General features: G+C 43.6%; 1 protein-coding gene across 9 annotated transcripts in view; it reads right to left on the minus strand.

Moving 5' to 3' along the window:
* The window catches only part of Elk (Eag-like K[+] channel), a 487,058-nt gene that overhangs the window by 422,126 nt on the left and 41,064 nt on the right, over positions 1-23,868 (minus strand). For all 9 annotated transcript variants that reach the window (XM_071663392.1, XM_071663397.1, XM_071663400.1 and 6 more), the window contains exon 2: positions 15,130-15,741. In XM_071663392.1, coding sequence (XP_071519493.1) covers positions 15,130-15,205 — 76 coding nt within the window. In that variant the 5' untranslated portion in view covers positions 15,206-15,741. The remainder of the gene's footprint in view (positions 1-15,129; positions 15,742-23,868) is intronic.

Raw genomic sequence — 23,868 nt, forward strand, 5'->3', positions numbered from 1 at the left:
ATATATATATAACCTTTTCTTTGACAAAGGATCATCAGAAACAAACCCTCAGTGGCCTCAGGTGTACACATCCAATTTCTGTCACACAAAACGAGTTTACATGAGAAAGACAGACAACAGGAGGCCTAAAGTGGCCCGAATACTCGCTCTAAACCTTCTCCACAATTCCTTTGCTTGTTGCCACTTCCCCATTTGCTCTTGTCACTGTCGCCTCCATTTCATTTCTTATTTGCCTCACATTGATCACATTTTCTCATGATTTTCTTTCCGTTGAAGCCCATCGATTATCTCTCTCCCCATGCCGCCTTTGCCTTTTTTAACTTTCGCATCTTTCCCCCGGCCCTGGCTGCTATCTCTTGTACTCCTTCCAGTCACCTGTGAAAACATCTTCCATTTCTCTTTGGCTGTCGACAGAACTTCTTCATTCCACCACTCTCTACCCGTTTCATACACCCACATTTCACCGGTACATTTAAGCACTACTTTCCTCAATACCTTCCTTTCTATACAGTTCTTGTGGTCCTGTTGCACATTCCCATGATAACGCAATCATTTCCTCCTCTTACTCGAGACGGAAATGATATATATCTGCCCAACTATCCATTGATAGATAAGGAGACAAACATAGAAAGTAACGTAGCTATTATCAGGTTGCCTCTGACAATTATTATTCTACGGTGAAACTGCAATTTCCGTGTTCTGACAATTCAAATCTCATCCCTTTTTCAACAGGACGAATTCAGAATCAAATTAGAAAAAAAAAAAAAAATTCTCGCTGATGGAGATTTACGGCCGTAATTTCATTAGTGTTGAAAAAGAGTGAACGATAAATTGTCAGGTTGTGTTACTACTTCCCAATCATGAAGTGGCAAGAGGCTGTTACAGGACAAAATGTGACGCGAAATTGTAACACGTTTTCTACTTTTTTGGGGGGTAAAAAGACACGAATATACGAACTTTCTCTCTCTCTCTCTCTCTCTCTCTCTCTCTCTCTCTCTCTCTCTCTCTCTCTCTCTCTCTCTCTCTCTCAGCTTCATACAAGTTACTTTATAGTGTTATTAGTCACACACAAAAGAATGAACAGAATATATAGTGGTTTATAGATAACATAGTTAACATAATGATAGGATCAGAATAACAAGAGAAAATTAGGCATAGAATTAAGTGTATTAGATATACTAGCTTAAAGATCCTACAGACCTGCTAAGCTAGACCTGCTCGTTGCTTTGGCCCCATCATAGCCCTACTGAGCTAACTTTAGCCCGCTTCGCTCGATTTTTGCCTGGCTCCACTATGTTAAGGAAACCAACTTAAAATGCACAGAATGGCTTTACTACGTGCAACATTGAGATATAAGAACTCAATATCTCCGTTTGATTATTGGCCAGAGGTCTCGTTTGTCACTTCAACATCAAAAGATCTAACAACAATCCAATATAAACATATACAACAGCTTTTCAAGATTTCCAAAATCAGTTTCTCGACAGAACTTGTAAACTGATGTAGAAATATGACGCTTTTTTTCCCCACGCAGCACCACTGATTAGCTTCCATTTGCGCATGAATCAATGAGCAAAGTAGTAACTAATGGAATCCAGTGATGATTAACTTGGACAAATACTCCAAGACATGGACTTGCACATGACAAGTGACTAACAGGAAAAAGAGATCAATAAGAACGAATATTTCAAAATAGTAGCGATTAACCATTGATGAAAGGCTAGGACGTGACAAGTGGTGTGCCACAGGGAGTCGGTCATTGGACCCAGTTAATTCATAACATACATTACTTATCTAGAACTGGGTCTAGTATGTCAGATCTCTGAAAATTTATAATACAAAAATAGGAAGAGGTAAAGTGGTAAACGGGAAAGATTGAGAGATAATTTAAAGCCGTCTCAATCTAGGGGAGTGTTCAGATGACTGGTAGATGAAGTTAACGTAGACAAGTCTAAGAATATTTTGGGGGATAAGAATACTAAACAATTAAATATTCAGAAATACTCCGATTCAAATTAATGAAGAGAAGGATCCTGGAGTCGTCATTATCAGTAACAATCTGAAGTATACTAAGCAGTGTCTGGCTAAAAGTGATAAGGTAAACCGTAAGCTAAATTAGATACCATAGATTAGAGCATCTATAACAATACCAGAAACAATTTCTTGACTGTAGTTGAAAGAAAACAGTTTCATTTGGCCAGGTTTACACCATGGTTTACACCATAAGAATAATGATATCGAATATCGAGGATCTTTGACAACGATATCTGGAGGGTAAGACAGGTACTTGATGCCGGACATTAATCATCTTCAGTCCTACACACTGACAGTGTTACTGGCTGTGACCAACTTATAGAATGATAACATTAACTGTTGTGGTGATAATCATATTTTGTGTCCGTAAATCGAATAACTTCGATTCAACTTTGTTTTTTTCTGGTGAATAAAAGGCTACAACATGGCTTAGATTTGAGCGAATTACTCATACCAGCGGAGATAAGTCTATATTCTAGTATGGAATAAAAAGGGAATAAGAATCGTCCACGTTTACCTTCACGCCGAGTACTTAAGTACCTAAGTTCTTGTCCTTTCGAGTACGTACCACATTACTGTACTCTACCAGACACCACAGCCTTGCCCGCTTCCTCTCCCTCCACCGGCGTCAGATCCACACCCCACCCGCAGTCATACGTGTTGATCTTATCAAGGCATTTTACCTCGAGTTATTTTCATCTACACCAGAGAGAGAGAGAGAGAGAGAGAGAGAGAGAGAGAGAGAGAGAGAGAGAGAGAGAGAGACGAGGCTCCTCTCGCCTCTGCCTGTCATTCTCCTTGGCATCTCACACTTTAATCCAGGGGCTTCTCGAAAGGGACTAGCCAGATATCCAGAAGAACTTCCAACACCTCTCCTCCTCCTCTGGCTATTCAACCATTCCTGGCATTCATACTTGCTGCTCCTAAATAAGGCGGCCTGAAATTTTCCCCGAGAGTTTCTCGGGCCCAATGAAGCCGTGGGTCGAGGCTGGCAGGAATAAGATATATCCATCGCACTGTATAAACCTGATGCTCTTCGCTCTTGCTGGGTACATAACCTGCCTCAGGTTGAAAGGAATGTTGATACAAGTTGATGTTTATGATGATTATAACAGAGTTCGTAGCAATGTGTATGGGTTGACTTGGGCTGAGGATGTGCATATTTCATAGTCTGTTTGTACTTGATCCATCCCAAGACATTTAGGAATGCGTTAAATGATGATAGTTATAGGATACTGCAGAGGACATATTCCTTATGAAAAAGAAAACGAACGCAACAGATTGCTAGAAATGACATTCTCACTTGTCCTTTTAAATCAGTGGTCCGAGTGACATACACAGTGAGTGTAAACTGCATGTGCCGGATACACTCCATCACTGGCGTGGCAGATGAGCTTTACTGTTGATAAGAATGAAGATGTTCGCGTTTTGTAGCATGGCATGATTTCCCCACATTCTCGAGAATCTCCTACACTAACTGCTACACGTTACAACTAGTATGTTGGACAGATGTGGCAGCGCTGGTTATCCCGTTCTCTATCTCCCTTCTCTACCACCACACACCTACCCACAACTTCTAATCTGTTTTATATATATATATATATATATATATATATATATATATATATATATATATATATATATATATATATATATAACAAAGGACTGGACCTTTGAAGGAATATCCTCACCTGGCCCCCTTCTCTGTTCCTTCTTTTGGAAAATTAAAAACAAACCGAGAGAGGAGGATTTCCAGTCCCCCGCTCCCTTCCCTTTTAGTCGCCTTCTACGACACGCAGGGAATACGTGGGAAGTATTCTTTTTCCCCTATCCCCAGGGATATATATATATATATATATATATATATATATATATATATATATATATATATATAGATAGATAGATAGATAGATAGATAGATAGATAGATAGATAGATAGATAGATAGATAGATAGATAGATAGATAGATAGATAGATAGATATGCAAGAAGGACTGATCTGAGCTTCTCGGGTGTCTGTAGATGTGACTCTACATTGTGGAAAGGTGGAAGTGGGAAAGACTAGAGTCGGAAGAGGACTCCAGTTTCTATGACAGTACGGCTGGATTCCAGACTTAAGCTATGGAAATCAGCGGCCAGACATGTGCCTCGGGTCTGGGTCAGAGGGAAGTGGACATATGCAGACATGTGGAAGGTTTCAAATTCCACTCTTGGTTAAGAGGGAGGTGGAGGAGGACGAGCCACCACAAATATGCGAGCGGCACTCCACGCTGAGGGCAGATGAGGGAACCTGAAGATATGGAATGGTTACTCACGCGAAATGTAACTGCGTCAATTTAAAATAACGGCCCCAGCTTTTGGGAATCGGTTCTTGTGATAGTCCTTACGTGGGATCTAATAGGACGTTGTTCAGGTTGTGGTTACGATCAGCGTGGTAAGAATACCTGTCACTAATGACAGTGTCGCCACCAAGAGCTTCGTCAGGTCAATAACAGACAACATCAGAACACCAGTTCATGTGCCTCCTACTTAGTGAGGAAGAGGAGGGGAGAGGATAAGAGAAGAGTGGATGACTGATTGATGCAGGTTGGGGTCAGGTGAAGTCAGTCGTGGGGGAGAAAGGAGGTGTGGTGAAAAGCATTAGGGAGTGGTCGGAGGAGAGGGAAGGTGTGGTGGGGAACATGGGGGAGTGGTCGGAGGCGAGGATATGTGCGGCGGTGAGTACATGATCGAACGTCCACACTCGGCAACAAATATACAACAGGAGGTGCTATGGTGAACATACCACTGTTTTGCTCTCTCGTAACACACCTGCATAATTGCTGCTTCTAAGCGTCTTTCTCGTGACTGTTTCTGTTTCTCGGAATACTAGTTCAGCATTCTTTTCTCCCTAGTCTTCGAGATGGTCCTGTTGGTTGCGGTGAACCAGAAACGCGTTGTCATTATTCATAGACTCTAACACTAAGCCCGATATGTTGCTTTCACCTCAGCGTTGTACTGATCATGTTGTGGATTGAATCTTAAGAAATGAACAAGATTTAGAAAGAGAAACATGAATGATCTCATTTCTGTCATTGTTGAATTCCACCAGGTTATTGCCTCACCATTCTTCCAACCAACACAGGCCCGAATTAAATGAGGACATGCATTCAGTGCGAGAAAAAGAACTAATATCGGAGTGGGGAGGGGAGACAGAGAGAGAGAGTTGAAACGTGAAGAATGGAACGTCGACATGAAAGTGAACAGGATTGAGAGTCGAGGAAATTCCATCGTCTATGGAGCGACGAAAGACAGTATCAGATGCGACAATGCCCCGAGGGACACGGCTGTTCAGAGGTGAGAGGGAGGTACGTATCGCTCCATCAGTAGCTTCCCCGCTGGGACAACCGTAAAGAAAACTATGTATTAGAGAACAGAGAGAAGAAGAGGAGTCGAAGCAACGAAACGTGGATAGAAACTTTAAGTATATATACGTGTGTGTGTATATATATATATATATATATATATATATATATATATATATATATATATATATATATATACATATATATATATATTAATTGCAATAGGTCACAGTGGTGCGGAATAATTCAACATATTTCGCCCATAATGGATAACGAATTTAGACCACAAAAGAACTCTTTTTCCGTGTGTAAAAGGGATTTGTAACTTGGATTTCAGTCGTTGCGTTATGACTTGTTTTGACGTATATGCTTTGTTTACAAACATCCCACCCGAGGAAACCATCAGTATCTGGACTGACAACGTATTTAGCGATACAAACATAGGTCGTGCGTTAACCAAGTCGCATTTTAAGGTTTCATTATCTCTGTCATTTAGTGAATGTTGCTTTCTGCTCAATGGCGCTACGTTAAGGTAAACGTATGGTAAAATGCTGGATCCCCTACTCGGTCCAACACTAACTCTGACACATTTCAAACCTTTTGTTTAATAGACGATATGTTAACGATGCACTTCTTTCTCTCAAGTCTGCGGACGACATTCCTTTATTTCCGAATCATTTGACTTTTTGACATAACGTTGAATTTACACCGCAAATAGAAAAAAAATATATACTCTTCTTATCTTGGTTTCTAGTCAAGTAAATCTAGGAATTCTTTCATGACATCAGTATACAGGAAACCATCATTCACTTGTCTTTGCACGAAATATCTTGTATCACTCTATGGTAACCTTGCAGGACCAGTACCTCACCTGCTGGCATGACCGTCAGGCCTTCGCCCGGAAGCTGTGCCTACTTTTACGATCCTCACATCCTAACTGCTGGAAGCGGGCGGCCACCACACAAAGTGTGTACGCCTCGACTGGCCATCCTCCACGCGTCACTACGCCTACAGACTCATTCGTCTCCTTCCAGCCAGCGACCTACTGTGGGGGAACTGCCAGCTCCACACCTCGCCCAGCGGGACGCAAGGTGACACACGAACTTTAAGACTTATCAGACACGGCCAGTACCGTCATCAGCAGCAACACGCCTACTGGAAACGCACATTCACAGGAGCCAAATGTACTCCTTACAGGTGCACGAGAATCAGTACTCCATCGGCTGTTCACGAAATGATGGAGCGCAACCTTGAATTACACACGCGTTTTATTTCGAAATGTTTTATGACGAAATGTTTCCCTACAGCGTTGCACCCAACAGCAACAGTTTGTTCAGGTGTATATCTGGACCACTGAATCTACGAGGCACACATGTCAGGCCGTGCGATGTTCTGAACAAGAAGGCAGTTATCCCTTTGATACAAGGTTCAACCTTCAATACGAGATACACGGGAGAAGTTTCCCTCTAGGGGGTGATTACCGCGGCTTCATCCCCCGCGTCCGGCCTCACCATTAAGTTCCCACAGAAGATAACGAGAGGAAAGTTTTGTGTCTCTGGCAGATATCTTCCCACCACAACCAGGACGATGAGCTAATTTTTTTTTCTATTTTCTTGCAATATTTCAGGACTTCAGATTGTGTCCTTATATATATATATATATATATATATATATATATATATATATAAACTCGCCTAGGCTAACTTCAAAACCTGACCCATTTGCCCTACGTCGCAATGTTTGCTCACTTTTCCTCATGTTTAGGTATTACGTACTTTGGTTTTTGCTCCCGAGAGATAGACTACTCAATACTCTACAAGCTGCTACTTCATATGGTTATTGTGTGGCCGATAGCAACTCAAGGGTGGGGCCATTCCGATAACTTTTCCTTTCCCTAATCCTCGAAGTTTTGGAACTCTAAGCCCTCACATGGCTTTCCCAATGACGATGACCCGACACAGTTTAAAAGACAGGCTTTTCACGTAGTCCAAAAATCGTTAATACATTCACTTCTCTCCTTTTTGGTTTGGTTTCTTGGTGAATTAATGTTCAAACTGTCCAGTGTCTGTCCCATCGTAAACCGTGATCAGAACAGATGTTGATAACAGTCTTACAGTATTGTTCCTCACACACCCACCAATTAACCTCATCCTCTATTTTTTGTTGGTTCACCAAAAGGGTTTGAGTATGTCTGCTACGTGTGTTATCATAAACTTTATCATTCACGTCTTCCGCTATGATAATTTTTCTTTTCATTACTGGGAAGCAATTTAACTTATTAATCCAGTTCCTTATAAAATTCTTCTCTTGACCCGTACTGTTAGACCTTCTGGAGGCGAATAGACCTGGACAATATGAACTCGTTCCCTCAGTGCCTGGATAGGAACCCTCATGATGCTTTCATTTGTCACGACAAAGATTCACGTCAGGCATCCAACTACAACCCGACTCGCTTCCAAGTCCACTTACCCTAACAGTGCAAGAACCCTTACTAACAATATCGCAGGGACAATGTAGCCAATTCCTCAACACCAGACCTCTAGTTAGCTCTAAGACAGACAACAGCAACACCATCAGTGTCATCGTGACCAGTAAAACTACTCTTGCTCTTCATTATATAAAAGCGACTCAGCTCTCCTGACAGAAGCACTCGCCTCGAGTACCCAGCAATCTTAAGGCATCCAGTGTGGGACTACATAGATACAGCCACCTAATGAACACGTAATTGGAGAGGCTCAGAACTGAAGCTCATGCCACGGACCTCCTGGGACGGCGAAAGAGTACAAAACATAGGACCATGAAACCACAGCATCTTCATCTCGACGATTCTGAAACCCCAACGGTGAAAGTGCCCTTAACTCTCTTAAGGACCATGATATTCGGCTCAACCAGCCATCCAAGGACGGGGGAGCAGCTAGCTTTCTCCTTCAGTGCCTAAATATAGCTCTTGTTCCCTGGTTGAGGAACTATAAGATCCAAGTGACCTAAAACCCATTTTCTAAATAACATTTTCTTTATCAACGGTCTTACTTGTAAAGGTGAATAATAAAAGTGTTGGTGAAGGAAGTGAAAAAGAAAATAGTTCCCCAAATAAGAATCCTTTTGTCAGGCTATATTCTATACATCAGTTCCAACAGAATTTGATTTCTCTAAATTGAACCATAGGCAGCATCGCCAGTATGAAAAAATAAAAAGAAAATATTCAATTAAAGAAGAGGACAAAAGGAGCGCAAGGAAGGGCCTCTCAGAGACCCAAAGGATGAAAGTGGATGAACTGTCATCATAAACAGTGGAGGACGTGTGGAGGTGGGGGTGCATATGAATGAGTGAGTGTCCCAGGCCAAGCCTCCGAGACCAGGCAACCCCGGGTTCTCCGCCGGAGTACTCCGGGTCCTCTGCCTCAGATGGATCTTGTGTGTCGAGAGCAACTCGAGAGAAAAGAACAGGAGAGAATGACGAGAGGTGCAACTGGCTTGGGTCTCCTCTCACGGCAATAATGAATTAGTTTTATGTACAGACTTAAGGGAACTAATAAAATCCATTGTATCAAGCGTAAAAATAAACTCTCTCTCTCTCTCTCTCTCTCTCTCTCTCTCTCTCTCTCTCTCTCTCTCTCTCTCTCTCTCTCTCTCTCTCTCTCTCTCTCTCTCTCTCATTCCATCTTTGTGCAGTTATTCTAATGACTCGGGCTCTTATCCCTAAGTAATAGCATCAATAAACGACAGATCCAGTGAAGGGCCTTCACTCTGGTCCCACACAAACACACAGGAGAATCAGCCAGCTGCTCATCAAATGCAGTATTCTCCACACTGTAGTAGGTCGTACAACCTTCAATTGGATCCGTGGCACTTGCAGAAATTAATTGGAATAGTTGGTTTGTGTAAATTATTGACAAGGGCTTCAAACAAGAGAGAAATTGGACCTGCTTTCATGGGTCATGCAATACCTGTGGTTGCTTTGTTGTCATACCTCTTCAACACATTATACTCGCGATTCAAGAGCTTAATTTGATTTCTCTGTTCTATTATGCTACTTTCGTCTCTGTAGCTCTCTATGCTGGCGGTTTGAGAGTTTATTTAGCGCTTTGTCCCATTGTGCTGATATTTTCAGCGCATATCTCAGCCCTTTAGCCCATTACGGTAGTGGTTTGAGAGCTTACTTAGTTCTCTAGCTCTTCATGCTGGCGGGTGAGAGCTTATCTAGAGCCCTCTGGCCCATTACTCTGGTAATATGAAGGCATATTTAGCCTTCTACCCCATTATGCTGGTGATTTGAAGGCTTATTTCGCTTTCTAGCACAATAAGCTGGTGGTGATCTAAGAGCTTATTTAGCTCTCAAGCTTAGTAGGCTGGTGGAGTGAGAGGTTTCTTCATTTTCGTTAGCATGAGGCCTTACTTAGCTCTCTAGACCATTACTGTGTTAGTCTGAGAGTTTCGTTTATTCGTTATTTGAAAGCGCATTTTGCTCTCGAGCGCATTATGCTCGTGGCATGACAGTCATTTTTCTGTGAAGTTCATTATGTTCCGTTTTCTTTTTTAAAGAGAAATATTACTTACACTTATTGCGCCGGAAGACCGAGGAAGCAATAAAACTGAATGGCCTCTCATGCTGACTGTGGTCGTTTGTTATCTGTCTCCCTCATTAACGGAAGCAGAAAATTTCACTTAAAGTGGGTTTTAAAAATGACAAATGTATAGGATAATTATCTTATATTTCAGATTTCGAGTATACAAGTGCAGCCTATATGGGGGCCACTGCAACCAGTTTTCCACAATGTTCTTCATTAGATTAGTAAACTAACATTCGACGTTAGAAATAAGAAACTAACGTATTTCTTCGGTATGGTACTTTCACACACACACACACACACACACACACACACATTATATATATATTATATGTATATATATATATTTCATTTATCATACTTAATCGCTGTCTCCCGCGTCAGCGAGGTAGCGCAAGAGCGCAAGGAAACAGACGAGGAATGGCCCAACCCACCCACATACACATATATATACATAAACGCCCATACACGCACACACACATACACATAAATTTCAACGTATATATATACACAGGCATATACATATATACACATTCATACTTTGCCTCCTTCTTCCATTCGTGTCTCCACCCCGCCACACACGAAATAGCATCGCCCCCCTCCCCTTCAGCGAGGTAGCTCCAGGAAAAGACAAAAAAAGGTCACATTTGTTTACACTCAGTCTCTAGGTGTCATGTGTAATGCACCGAAACCACAGCTCCCTTTCCACATCCAGGCCCCACAGACCTTTCCATGGTTTATCCTAGACGCTTCACACGCCCTGGTTCAATCCATTGACAGCACGTCCACCCCGGTATACCACATCGTTCCTCGATCGCTCAAAATCTTCTTCACTATCCTTTCACCTCCAGTTTGGTCTCCCGCTTCTTCCCTGCACCTCTGGCCCACATATCCTTTGTCAATCTTTCCTCACTCATTTTCTCCATGTATCCAAACCATTTCAACACACTCTGCTCTCTCAACCACACTCTTCTTATTACCACACATCTCTTCCTCTTTCATTACTTGATCAAACCACCTCGCACCACAAGTTGCCCTCAAACATTTCACTTCCAACACATCCACCCTTCTCCGCACAACCCTATCTATAGCCCATGCCTCGCAACCATATAACATTGTTGGAACCACTATTTCTTCAAACATACTCATTTTTGCTCTCCGAGATAACGTTCTCGCTTTCCACCCATTCTTCAACGCTCCCAGAACCTTGGCCCGTTTTTTAAAGGCCAACTTATACTCAACACACAACATCTTTGTTTTTTTAATTGTTCTCACTGCACGTTTTGCTGCTTCATTTAGAGTGTGAATGTATTGCTCCATAATCATTTTCACTTCATACTTGAAGTATATTTGACGATTTGGGGACACGATCGTCTTCCGTCTAATTGATTGAAAATGATACAACACAATATATCAAGAATGAAATAAATCGATCTCATCTTGGAGTGTTTTATATGAGAGCTGTGACTTAGGTATTACCTTGATCTGGGTTCACGCGTGGTAGTGTGGTCAGTAAGGGGGGGAAGTCAAATTCGGTGGGTCAACGGTTAGGGGGGGAGGTTTGCCTCAAGTCTCTGCACGTGAATGAATCGCGTGGAGGTAGAGAGCGGGGTAATTTTGGGGTATGGTAACTGAAGAATCCTTGCTTGTCCTGTACTTTGACTTATGAAGAGACTACATTCTCCAACGTATATGTCTTCTGTTATTTGTCGTCTTGCAGGATTATGTCAATGTTTCAGCATTACTGTGTATTCAGCGAGAAAGATACGAGGGAGATCTTATGTCGCACTGGTCTTGCATATGGAGTTTTCAAGTCTCCGTTTCGAAGATAGACTGTTCAACATTGTCTGAGTGATGTAGTCATACCGATGTAATTCACGTAGTTTTGAAGTTTACAACCTCAAGCTGGGCAGAAGTACTTGTAAACTACATTGGCAGATTGTAGTGGCTTATTGTTCTCCGAGGTTGTTTCTCATGTTGTACTCACCGATTTCTTGTTCTTGTAATGATGATGATGTTCACACGATCATCAGGGATGTTGCAAGTAACATTCCTTTCTGTTATCTCCTTCAGGACCTGTTCGCACGTCCGATGGGGAAGAAATCTGGATTTTATGAAACTGTATGAACAGTTCCAAGTTGTTGTTGCGTGTAATTAACCAGTCGAGTCTGGAGGAATATACTGATTTCTTTATCAATTATTAGAAAAACCATTGTTGTTTGAGCTTTGCTTGGTTCTAGCGTTTTCTTGGCGGAAGAGGTCCCATGATGACAGTTATTGTAAGCATGTCTTAGGTAGGCTCTGAAAGCTTCAATTTGTACCTGTGGGGGGCACCAGAGGGAACCTGGCTCTCGTGAGGGTCAGGTGGGATAAGTCCAACCCCTTAGGCCCAGTGCTTAGTTCCCTCACCTCATGAGTTATAGGAAGGCTTAATCTCAAACAACAACAACTGGGAGCACTCACTCCCAGCGCTCAGATCCTGGTTGAATCAGTAGACTTACGTGAACACGAGTTTGTATTCGCCATCTTGAACCCGGATGTCCACATCAGGAACGGGGATTTTGTCCATTCCCAACTCGCATTGTTAACACACACACACAAGGTGAGGGTGGAGGGGAGGCCTGGAAAGAGCGTCAGTTACTGTTCTTTGTTGACACGGCACTGGCAGGAAATTTGCGTGAGTAACTGCAAGAGTTTGTGCCTGAGTTTCGACGAGTTTGGAAAAGGAGAAGGTTATGAGTAAACTTGAGTAAAAGCAATGTTAGTCGGTTTCCCAGTGCAGAGAGACAGGTTAGCCGCGGGGGTGTGCTAGTTTGAATGTAGAAAACTAGGAGGAAGTAAAGTGTTTTCGACACCTGGAAGTAGACATGGCAGGAAATGAAAAGAGTGAAGCATAAGGGAGTCACAGGGTGTGTGAGGGGGTGAAGGTTTTCAGAGAATGAAAGATATGTTTGGAAAGAGAAGCCGTTATCTGGAAGAGCTACAATGGGTGTGTTAAAGGCATAGTATTCCCACCGATATTGTATGGACTCGAAGCATAGACGATATTCTACGGAGGAGGATGCATGGCTCGGAAATGTTTGTAGGCAATATCTGGTGTGAGGAGGAATGATCGAGTAAGTAATGTTAGGGTGCGAGAGAGAGGTGTGGTAGGAAGATGAGTATCGTCGAGAGAGCAGAAGACGGTGTGCTGAAATGGATTGGACATGGAGAAAATGAGTAATGAAAGGATGACAGAGAGGATGTATGTCTTAGAAATGGAGGGAATCAAGAGGAAGGGGAGACCATATTGGAAGGATGATCGGAGCCTGAAGATGCAGGAGGGTGAAAGGCGTGCACGGGATACAGAAAATAGGGGCACTGTGGTATACAGGGTACGAATTGCTATCAATAAAGTGAATTCGGGCACTCTAAGCAGTACGGAAAAAATAAAAACGGAAAGGGCCGTGTGGCCTGGTTACAAGTGGTGTCGGTGCATTACATATGAAAGATTGAGAATAAATGAGCGAATGAGGCCTTTTCTTCGTCTGTTCCTGGCGGTACCTCGCTGACGCGGGAAACGGTCAACAAATACGAAAGAATAGTAACGCATATATATATATATATATATATATATATATATATATATATATATATATATATATATATATATATATATATATATATATATATATATTTTTTTTTCAAACTATTCGCCATTTCCCGCATTAGCGAGGTAGCGTTAAGAACAGAGGACTGGGCCTTTGAGGGACTACCGTCACCTGGCCCAATTCTCTGTTCCTTCTTTTGGAAAATTAAAAAAAAAAAAAAAAAAAAAAAAAAAAAACGAGAGGGGAGGATTTCCAGCCCCCCGCTCCCTCCCCTTTTAGTCGCCTTCTACGACACGCAGGGAATACGTGGGAAGTATTCTTGCTCCCCTATCCCCAAGGATAATATATATATATATATATATATATATATATATATATATATATATATATATATATATATATATATTCATCTTTTGTCCAACTGAATTCAGCTGGGAAAAACAAGTATTTTCTAAGATCACATCTCATATGACACTCGTATGACACTCATATGACCCATCGACTACCTCAGGAAACCACAAGGAGCTCCATAACAATCATCACAACACGAGACTTTCATAATCTGCTGCGAGAAGCAGGCGAGTATCAACTAGTGCTCTGCAGGCAAGTATCAACTAGTGCTCTGCAGGTGAGTATCAACTAGTGCTCTGCAGGCGAGTGGTCGATGTCAGACATCTGCAGCAAGTCCTAAAAGGTCTGCTGAATTTTTCGTGCTATCAAAGGAGGAGAGTTTTCGTAAGATAAGGATTTGGAAGCTTGAGCACGACAGTATGACCCTTAAAGACGACGATACGACCCTGATCTTTTACCTGACCTTTCAGGGTTCAGATTCATGGACAGGTCAAACATAACCAAGGGATTTAACGTCCTGTCCAAGGGTCGTGCCATTGTACTCGAGCGTCGTACTCATAGGGTTAACTAAGAGTTCCCCTTACATTCGTCCCTTTAAGCCCGTTTCCTGATCCTGACATTGTAGTCTGGTGGCTTAATGACTCGATCTTCACACGGCTAACAAAAGGTCCAGCCTTGGTTAAAGAGGTTGGTTCAGGCAGAGAGAGAGAGAGAGAGAGAGAGAGAGAGAGAGAGAGAGAGAGAGAGAGAGAGAGAGAGAGACTAATCTGATAAAGACGAGATATCTGAATGTTACACCTCCAATACTGGATTGATTCTTTATTGACAAACCAGAAGGATCATACATTTTACCACACACAAACACATAGCTACGTAGAGCGCACATACAACAGAAGACCTGTCCGCTCACAACGAGGTTACCTGACGAGAGAAGCTAACAAATACATCTCCACCAAGACAATGTAATCGCCAGATCAAAGAGATAGCGTAAAAAAATGGAATCAATCTAAAAGCTTTGATCACCTTATGTATGACGGAAATAAGAGTAGAGGATGGGTCGTACTTCGTAAAGTTTTCCCATCTCGTCTCTCTTCCTTACCTGGGGACACGTGCACACTTGCCCTTAAGAACAACAACGGATTCACACGTGCTAACGTACAGAACAAGGGAGAACACCAGTACGTACCTAAGAACAGAGGGACACACCATCAAGGACAGGGAGAGAGGAAGACATGGGTACTCACGTGTGCCATCGAAGCGGGTGGCGATGGTGTCCAGGAAGGTGTTCTGCGGCGCGAGGAGTCCGCGTCGGGCCGGCATGCTTGCTTGCTTGCTGCTGCTGCTGCTGCCCTCGAGCCCTGAAGCTTTGTACCACCACCTGGTGCCACCTGGGATTACCACTTGGTCACCTGGAGGTCACCTGGTCACTGGCGTCCCTCGCCAGCCACGTGACCTTTGAGGACCCCAAGAGGTCGACCACTATATGGTTCTCGAAGTCTTCAACACACACCACCACCACTACTACTACTACCACCACCACCCACTACTTCTGGCGACAACTCGATGTTGCTATTGACATAAAAGGGGTCGTCAGTTTGTATCGTTAATATCACTATTTTCCTCTACCTTCCCGACACACTTACAGACACTCAAACATCAACTACTATGGCACTATGGCTTGACTTTATGCACTCGGGGAAGGGGCCAGAGAGTAGAGGACGTGGGCTCCGTCAACTCATGGTCACACGGCGAAGATGCTTCACTCTGGCTACAATGACGAGACAGACCCTCCATATTGGTTCATATTAGAGAGGCCAGCCAAGTTCGTCTCACTCCATTGTCATATTGTATCATACCTGTAAGAGAAGATACTGTTAAGTAATCATACGATCCTGGTGACCATCCTTGCCTATCATACATCGAATATAATCATTACAGCAATATAGCAGTCATAATAGTGATCAAGATCACCAAGCAAAATCTCGTTCCAAATACTCATACGTAGACTCTCTCTCTCTCTCTCTCTCTCTCTCTCTCTCTCTCTCTCTCTCTCTCTCTCTCTCTCTCTCTCTCTCTCTCTCAAGTGGTAGGTAGCCACCACTGAGGGAGGTATATCATCGGTACTGCGTGTCTCAGTATCACTTGTGGCGGCTGTATATAGTGAACCAGCACTCCAGTGGCTGTCAAGTTTCATTCTTTTGGTCCAGTTTGGGGTCTTTTTCTTTCGGCCTCACCCACAGGCAGGAACATTGTTCTCATTTCATAAGTCTTCTCACTTGCCAACACGTTGTTCGCAAGATTATTCTTAGTAACTGAGATTTTCAACCTGTGAGCGCTTCACGCTAGCCCTTCCTTTTGGCAAAACTTCAAGTACTCTTAAGCGTGGAAGTACTCTTCCCTCAGCTAATGTTTCTACTGGGAACGAACACTTCCTCATGGTTGACCCCGTATGCCTTAAGTGACCTCAGCTCCTACACTCACACCCGAAAATGTACCTCAAGCTTCCCATCGTTTCCCCTTGGCCTCGTCCCTCACGTTTCTCTGTACCCTTCTACAACCGCATCCTTCACTGTCCCATGTAGTACCTGACCTACATCCTGACGCTAAACTATCTTTCCCCTTATAACATCCACCTACACATACCCCCTGATGCTTCAGATGTGCCCTATGATCACATCATCACACATCTATTGCTATAATTGGTGGATGAGGTGCAATTAGTGGATGAAGGTCAAGTATGATTCGTGGTTAAGGGGTCGGATGTGATTTATGGATGAAAGGTCAATTGTGATTTGTGGATGAAGAGTCAGGTATGAGAAGTAAATGAAGCATCGGGTATAATTAGTGGGTGATGGGCCAAGTATGGAAGTGGATGAGAAACCACGAACGTAATTGGTGGATGATGGGACTAGAATAACTTATGGATGAAGGGCCTGGTATGACTGGTGGATGAGGGGCCAGATAATCCCTGGAATCCTTCAGCCACGCATTCCAACTGGGTGAGGTGTGGGCGAGTGTCGGCTGCAAGCTGTTTGGGCGAGGTGGTGGCAACCATAGAAGGTTGGTGCTGGGGAGGCCGCGTCAGTGCCAACACAGGGAGGTGATGGCGGTACGAACTAGGGACGGCTGGGCCACAATGATGCTCGGCAAGTCACAGCATTATGACCAGGGGAGGATCACGACCTGGCCAGAGTAAGGCAGAATAAGCTGAAGAAGTGGAGGGGTAGGAGAGGAATCCGTGTGTGTGTCCCTGACACTGGTGATCTCAATGGGAGACAACGTATCCTCCCCTGATATGGGAGGCAGTCAGTCCTATGATCCCGTAAATGTCCCGTCTATGCAAGACGGTCCCTCCCCATGACCAGGTACACACCCCACCACGGGCGGTCCCTCCCCATGACCAGGTACACACCCCACCACGGGCGGTCCCTCCCTATGACCAGGTACACATCCCACTATGGGATATGGTCCGCCCTAATAAATCTTGCCTCCAGCCGTGATGGTCAGCCAGGGTCCAGGTAGTGGTGCTGAAATTTAACCTAAGCTCTATAAAGTTTATCAGCTTAATGGCTCGCACGCAGCTGGGGAGAAGCCCCCCAAAGTACTCGAGTGTGTGTGTGTGTGTGAGGGGGGGAGATTGTGCTTGTGGGGTGGGATGGGATTGTGTATGTGTGTGTGAGTGTGTGTGGAATGAGGATGTGTAAGATGGGGATGTTTGTGCGTGGGATGGCCTTGGGTGTGTGTGTGTGTGTGTGTGTGTGTTGGAGTTCTGTGATCATGTCATGTGTGTTCAGGAGAGAGCTTTACATCGGAGTTACCTGTCTCTTAACCTGGTATACATGTATTATGTCTTTACTCCTATGTGCGCATGTGCGTATATAACCTATTTGCACCGTATGGGGGGGAATGTTTTACATTCATGGGGCCCCATCACACACACACACACACATCATAGTTGCTATTTTCTCATTCAAGATTTATTCATCAACCTCATATTGTAAGTTCATTTTTCTTTGCATCTTTTCCAACAATTTTCTTCTATAATCTTAAGTTTTGTCTTCTTGTCGTTCTATTCCGGAATGAAAATAAGTTATGATCAGGTCACCCCTCACTGTTCTTACTTTCATGGTGGACAAATCTAGGGCCTCTTTTTTACCTTTTCTATTAGTTCTCTGCGATTCTTGAAGTCCAATGACCAAACCTGAGAAGTATATTCTAGTTTTGGCCTTAGGTAGGACGTGAACAGCCTTATGAATATTTCTCCATCCATTCACTGGAAAGTTATTCTGATATTTGCCAGCAGACAAATTGTCTTCTCATATGGGACGATGTTAGTTCCCAAGTCTGCTTCACACACACAGATCCCTGAAACGCATTTCCTGCCATATGATATTTCTCCTGTAGCTTTCTTGCCTCGTGTCCCATCTCTATTACTTTGTATTTGCTCGGGTTGAATTTCATCGGCTATGTATGGCACAAACTTTTGGGGTCTGTGCAACTCCCCTTGTAAGTAGATGCTATGCTTCTCGCTTTTCACTTCATGAGCTTTACGTCATCTGAAAACCTTCACTTAGGAGTTCATACATTCCGGTAAGTCATTTGTATAAATTAAGAAGAGCCATGGTCTCAACACAGGACCTTGCAGCACTCCACTGATGAACTTCAATTCATGTCAAGAAATCCCATCTGAAACGAGTATTTCTTTCCTTCAACCAGCTAGGTTGATCCAGCTTCTTAATAAGCCTTTCATACGGTAGAACGTCAAATGTTTTCTGACCGTCCAGCTACAAACATTTCACCCAGCTTTCTCTTTGGCCTAGAACAGAGCTCACTTTCTCAGAAATCTTGGAAGTTCGGTACTCATGACCTCATTTCCCTAATCCGCATTGTCTCTCTCCTCTGCAGGAAGTCATTCATTTGCACTCTGAGTATCTTTTCCTGTACCTTACGTAAGACCACGCTCTTCAGGAAGATATGTTTATAGTCCACCACCTCCTCTCGGTCTCCCGTAGGAGGAGAGATGTTTTTTGCCCTTTCCCTCTTCCTTGACACTTTGCCGTCTCCGGCGCCATCTGCAGTATTTCAAGTCGTCTATCAAGTGTATCTGCACACAACCTCAGCACACATCTTGTATGGTTAAGACCCTTTAGTATTTTCTTAACGACTTTTTATATTTCACCGTTTTCTAAAAATTCCTCTTCATTCTCTATTACTGTTTTGGGGCTACGCTTTTGAAATTGCCATTCATTGCTCACACATCCTTGCATCATCCTTTATAACTCCTCTAGATTCTTTAGCCTCATTAGTTACTCTAATGCATTTATGGAAAATTTTGATATTTTCTTCCCCTTTGTCCACGACATTCTTTTCATTGTTTCTTCGTTCCTCCAATCTTATGCTATACTTGCTCCTTGCTCTCTTATATCTTACAAATGTTGGCTGACTGTAGTTCCGCTTCTACCTTCGTCCCTGTCCGTCTCAAATGGACTTTGCTTTTGATCTTTTTTTCTATTAAATCATTCGTCCATTTTTCTTTATCTTCCCTCTGTATCTGAGGCTACAGGTACCCAAGTTCTACTCAGTAATTTTCACAACCTCTCATCATGATGCCCTGATCCCTGAAGACTACTTCCCAATCTATGTTATCATAAAAATTGCCAAGTTCTGTGTCGTTTCCACGATTGTGTCTCTTTAAAGCTAGTCTCATCTCTGGTCTTTTCACCTCCTCATGTACCATATAATCAAATCACCCCCACCATATGATCATTTTTTATATCGGCGAATAAAACGTTTTTGTGTGTGTGTGTGTGCGTGTAAATGTGTGGTCGGCGTCGCATGTGTGGGGATTACGTGTGCCTGTGAGAAGAGGTTTTATTTGTTTGTGGAGAGGGGATATGTGTATTTGTGGTGGTTGCATGTGAGGGCTTGGTGGGTTCCATGTCTGTTTGGGGAAGGTGTGTGTGTGTGTAATGGGGGAGAAAGAGAGAGAGAGAGAGAGAGAGAGAGAGAGAGAGAGAGAGAGAGAGAGAGAGAGAGAGAGAGAGAGAGAGAGAGAGAGAGAGACGGGAGGCAGGGCTTTTGTTTGCTAACAAGCAGCATCACAGTCATGACTTCAAAACAATGAACGTGTCGGTGATTGCTAGCCTTCGAGACTACATATCCATACCAACCTATCAGCTTTCTGGACATTGGCTATAAAGAGAAGGCTTAACGTCAAACCAATCAGCAACAGAGCAGTGTAAATAATCCCAACCTTCAGCGTAACCGACCTTCCAAAATAATTCCTTCCTGCTGTCCTACGGTTCTATACCAGAGGGGAAAGAATACTGCCACAGTGCAGGTCTTCAAGAGGAAGTGACTTCGGTAATACCACCTCCTTTGCAATCAGAGAGCAATACCCACCTCCGCCCTGAGGAACAGAGTTCGGGGGAAGACTTCCGCTGGTGGTAAAGACAGTCTGGAAACGAGCGTTGACGAGGAAGAGTGAACAAAGTTTAGCCGAAGAATAACTTTGTGGCCAGACTTCGCTGGAGGGCAGAGGGCCGTCAGAGACCCAAAAAGTATACAGACTTTGAAGCTTGGCCTTCCATAAAGAACAACAGGCCATCTGAAACCTATATCGGGGACTAACTTACAGACCTAAAACACGGTCTTCCCGTAAGGACAAACTATTATAGCACCGAAGACGCGGAGAGAACAAAGAAATTCGTTCAACTGATACATTTTTGTGGGAAATTAAATGCTTACTTTCCAGACCTACACCTGCAATAGCAGGGAAAGCAACATCTCAAACTATTTTCTACTTAAACAAGACAAAAGGGAAATCAGAACAAGAGTAACGAACTCACATAGTTTAAGGAAGAAATATGTGATAAGAGGAAATGTTTAAAAGACATGATGATAATGTTGAAACAGGGACAGAGGAAGCAAAACGTGGAATTGAAAATACACTGGGTTGCGAAACCACACTTGGTTCTGAAGAAAGATGTTGCAAGTTAGGCAGCATTATGCTGACCAACCCTTCCTCCACTCTAGGTTTATGGATTACTGGTAGTGAAGGAAGGTCTGGAACGACGACTATCGTGGTCCTTCAATGTTCCTGTTGTGTTAGGTGAATAAAACCGTCTGGTCACCACTTGAGCACGATGATGCCACCCTTTACCACTTGGTGGTGCTGCTCTTGTGCTGGTGCCGCTCCTGTGTTGGTGCAGCTCCTGTGCCAATGTAGCTCTTGCTGTGGCTCTGCTCTTGCTGTGGCTCTGCTCACCCATTCCCTAGAGCTCTCGTACACTAGAATTCACATTTCTTGTCACTCTTTTTGCCTTCCTGACACTTACTTTCACTGGTGCTCTCACTTACCGACACTTTCCATCAAAGCTCATTCCCTGGCACTTAGTCTCTGGGTCTCATTTACAGGCGCTCTTTTTCCCTAGTACTCTCACATGCTGGCACTCTTACGACCTAATGTTTAAACACCTAGACACTCTCATATCACGACCTTCTCCCTCCCTGGCGCTCTGGCACTCTTACATCCTCGTACTCTTACTCCCTAGTAGTCACACTCCCTGGCACTTTCACTCCCTGGTAGCTCTCACACACAGGCACCCACCTCCCGGTACACTTACATCCTGGCGCTATGATGTCCTGGCACTCTCATTCCCTGGCACTCACTGGCACTCTCATACCCTGGTGCTCTCGCACTCTGGCCCTTTCCCTCCCTAGCACTCACAGTGGCACTCTCACACCCAGACATTCCCTCACCCTGGCATTCTCACAGATCCCCTGGCACTCCCGCACCCAAACACTTATTCTTCCTGGCAACCCACAATGTCTTTTCTACCATTATAATCCCCCCTTCCCCCTCCCCCGACGCAGCACAAACCGTGAAGGACTGACGGCACCTTAATGCACCACGAGACTGTGTGCCCTCTGAAAATTATTAGTGCGAATCATTATATATCGTTGCCAGAACCTCCGGAGGGACAACCGAGCTCATGAAATCAAAACGCATCTTCTTTAGAGGTTCATGGACCGTGGATGCCAAGGGAGGACAGATATGATCCCATCATCATTCTAGCTTGCACAGTATATCAGCGTGATAACAAAGATACGACGACACGCACACACACACACACACACACACACACACAGCACCAGCTGCTGCCACCTTAATTCAGAGTGGATTCAGGTGAGAGGAAGGTACAGGTTCTAGGTGAAAGTCAATATTGAGATGGTTCTCGAGTTCTACAATGATCTAATTTCGAAAAAGTGAGATACGAGAAAAAGAATAGCTTATCTACAGAGCTCTTTTTTTAAAGATGAAGGAGATGGAAAATATCTCTCATAAATCACGCCATAAACATGAGATTGTCAGGTCAAAAGTGATGGAGAAGGTAACGTATAATTTCTACTTTGTGATACATGACGCCAAACTTGGCAGCATGTTCCTTCTTCCCCAAGCGACACATGACCAACGGCCAGGGGAAGTCTCCTGTGTTAAAGCGAGTGAAGGATATGGAAAAGGGAAGGGTCACGAATGATAAGCGGAACATTAGAGAAGTGATTAGCAAAGATAACGAAAATGAATGGCTTTTAAACAAAGAGTATTAAACCTTCTGAAAGAATAAAAAAAAAAATCCCCGACATTGAGCGAGAGTCTTGGGTTTAATGTCCTGAACTTTGATGACCTTTGAAAATGCCCGGTCATAGACCAGGTCATCATACCCAAAATGGGTTGCTTCGTCGTGTTCAGGGGTCGCACCACCGTCCTGGGAGACAGTGACCCACCAAACCCAAGTCAATGATCATAGATGATTCCGTGAAAATTTCCTCAACTCAAAAAGCACAAATTTCATGAAAGGGAAAACAAACCAAGGGAAGTGTTACACACCAAGACAGAATGAATCCCAGAAGAATGTAGTTAAGAAGGCAAGTGAATGGTCTCAGTAACGAGAAAGAAAACACACGCATTCACATCACAGACGTAGATACGACGCGTAAAATATGGCCGTAGTGTCCAGGGGCGCCACACTGATCAAGAAGGTGGAATAGGACAATATTTCTGTTAATAACCGGTCTGTTGGTGGAGGGAGTGGAGGTTAGGGGGAAGAGAGCCTTTGCTTTGCTATCCTTTCCTTCCACTGCTTTTAAAGGGACGGCATCTTTTCCAGTGGTGGTAAGGCCAGACCACCTTTGCTTCTTGGGGTCTTCGGCCTGCGTGGTCTGTGCGTCTACGGATGTCTTTGAACGTATAATCAGGGTTCTGTGCGTAGTCTGTTGCTGGTCTTGGGTGTAGAGCGTTTGAGGTTCGGTAAGGTGGGGAGGAAATATTGTATACGTTGGACGCCGTTGTACATGCGTGTCCTCTGAAGTCCACTTTCAGTAGATAAGCTAGGGTCAAAGTCAAACGATATAAACCAGAAAATGAACACCCAGATTACACCCATATGATAAAAACCAGACTAAAACACCTCGTAGAACCATGAGATATAAACCACGCAAAAACTGAGAGAGTTGCGAGTGTAGGAAGGAGGAGAAGAGCAGGAGAAGGCACCAGGCACAGCATCATCGGCCCTAATGACAGTGTGCCTTTCAGCGTCACTAAGAGACTTGGTTGCAAATTACCAGGACCCAGCGCACGCCACCTGGCATTATGTAATCACGCCACGACCCCCCCACTCCATCACCACAGGTTAGTGTTCATTGTCGTGTCTGTAATAATGATAATCACTAATACTGTCAACAATAACTAATAATTCATAATGATAGTACTAAAAATATTGATCATCATTAGTAATGATAATAGTAATAATGATAACGTGTATAAAATCTACCACAACGAAATGTTAGAAATATAGAAAGCCAAACTACACGCATTATAGAGTGGGGCTGGCATTATAGAGTGGGGCTGGCATTATAGAGTGGGGCTGTGAGAACAGGAGAGTTTGAATATACAGTCTTTACACTAAACCAACACTTGGGTG

The sequence above is a fragment of the Panulirus ornatus genome, chromosome 7, assembly GCF_036320965.1.
Source record: "Panulirus ornatus isolate Po-2019 chromosome 7, ASM3632096v1, whole genome shotgun sequence".
NCBI classification, from domain to species: Eukaryota; Metazoa; Arthropoda; class Malacostraca; order Decapoda; family Palinuridae; genus Panulirus; species Panulirus ornatus.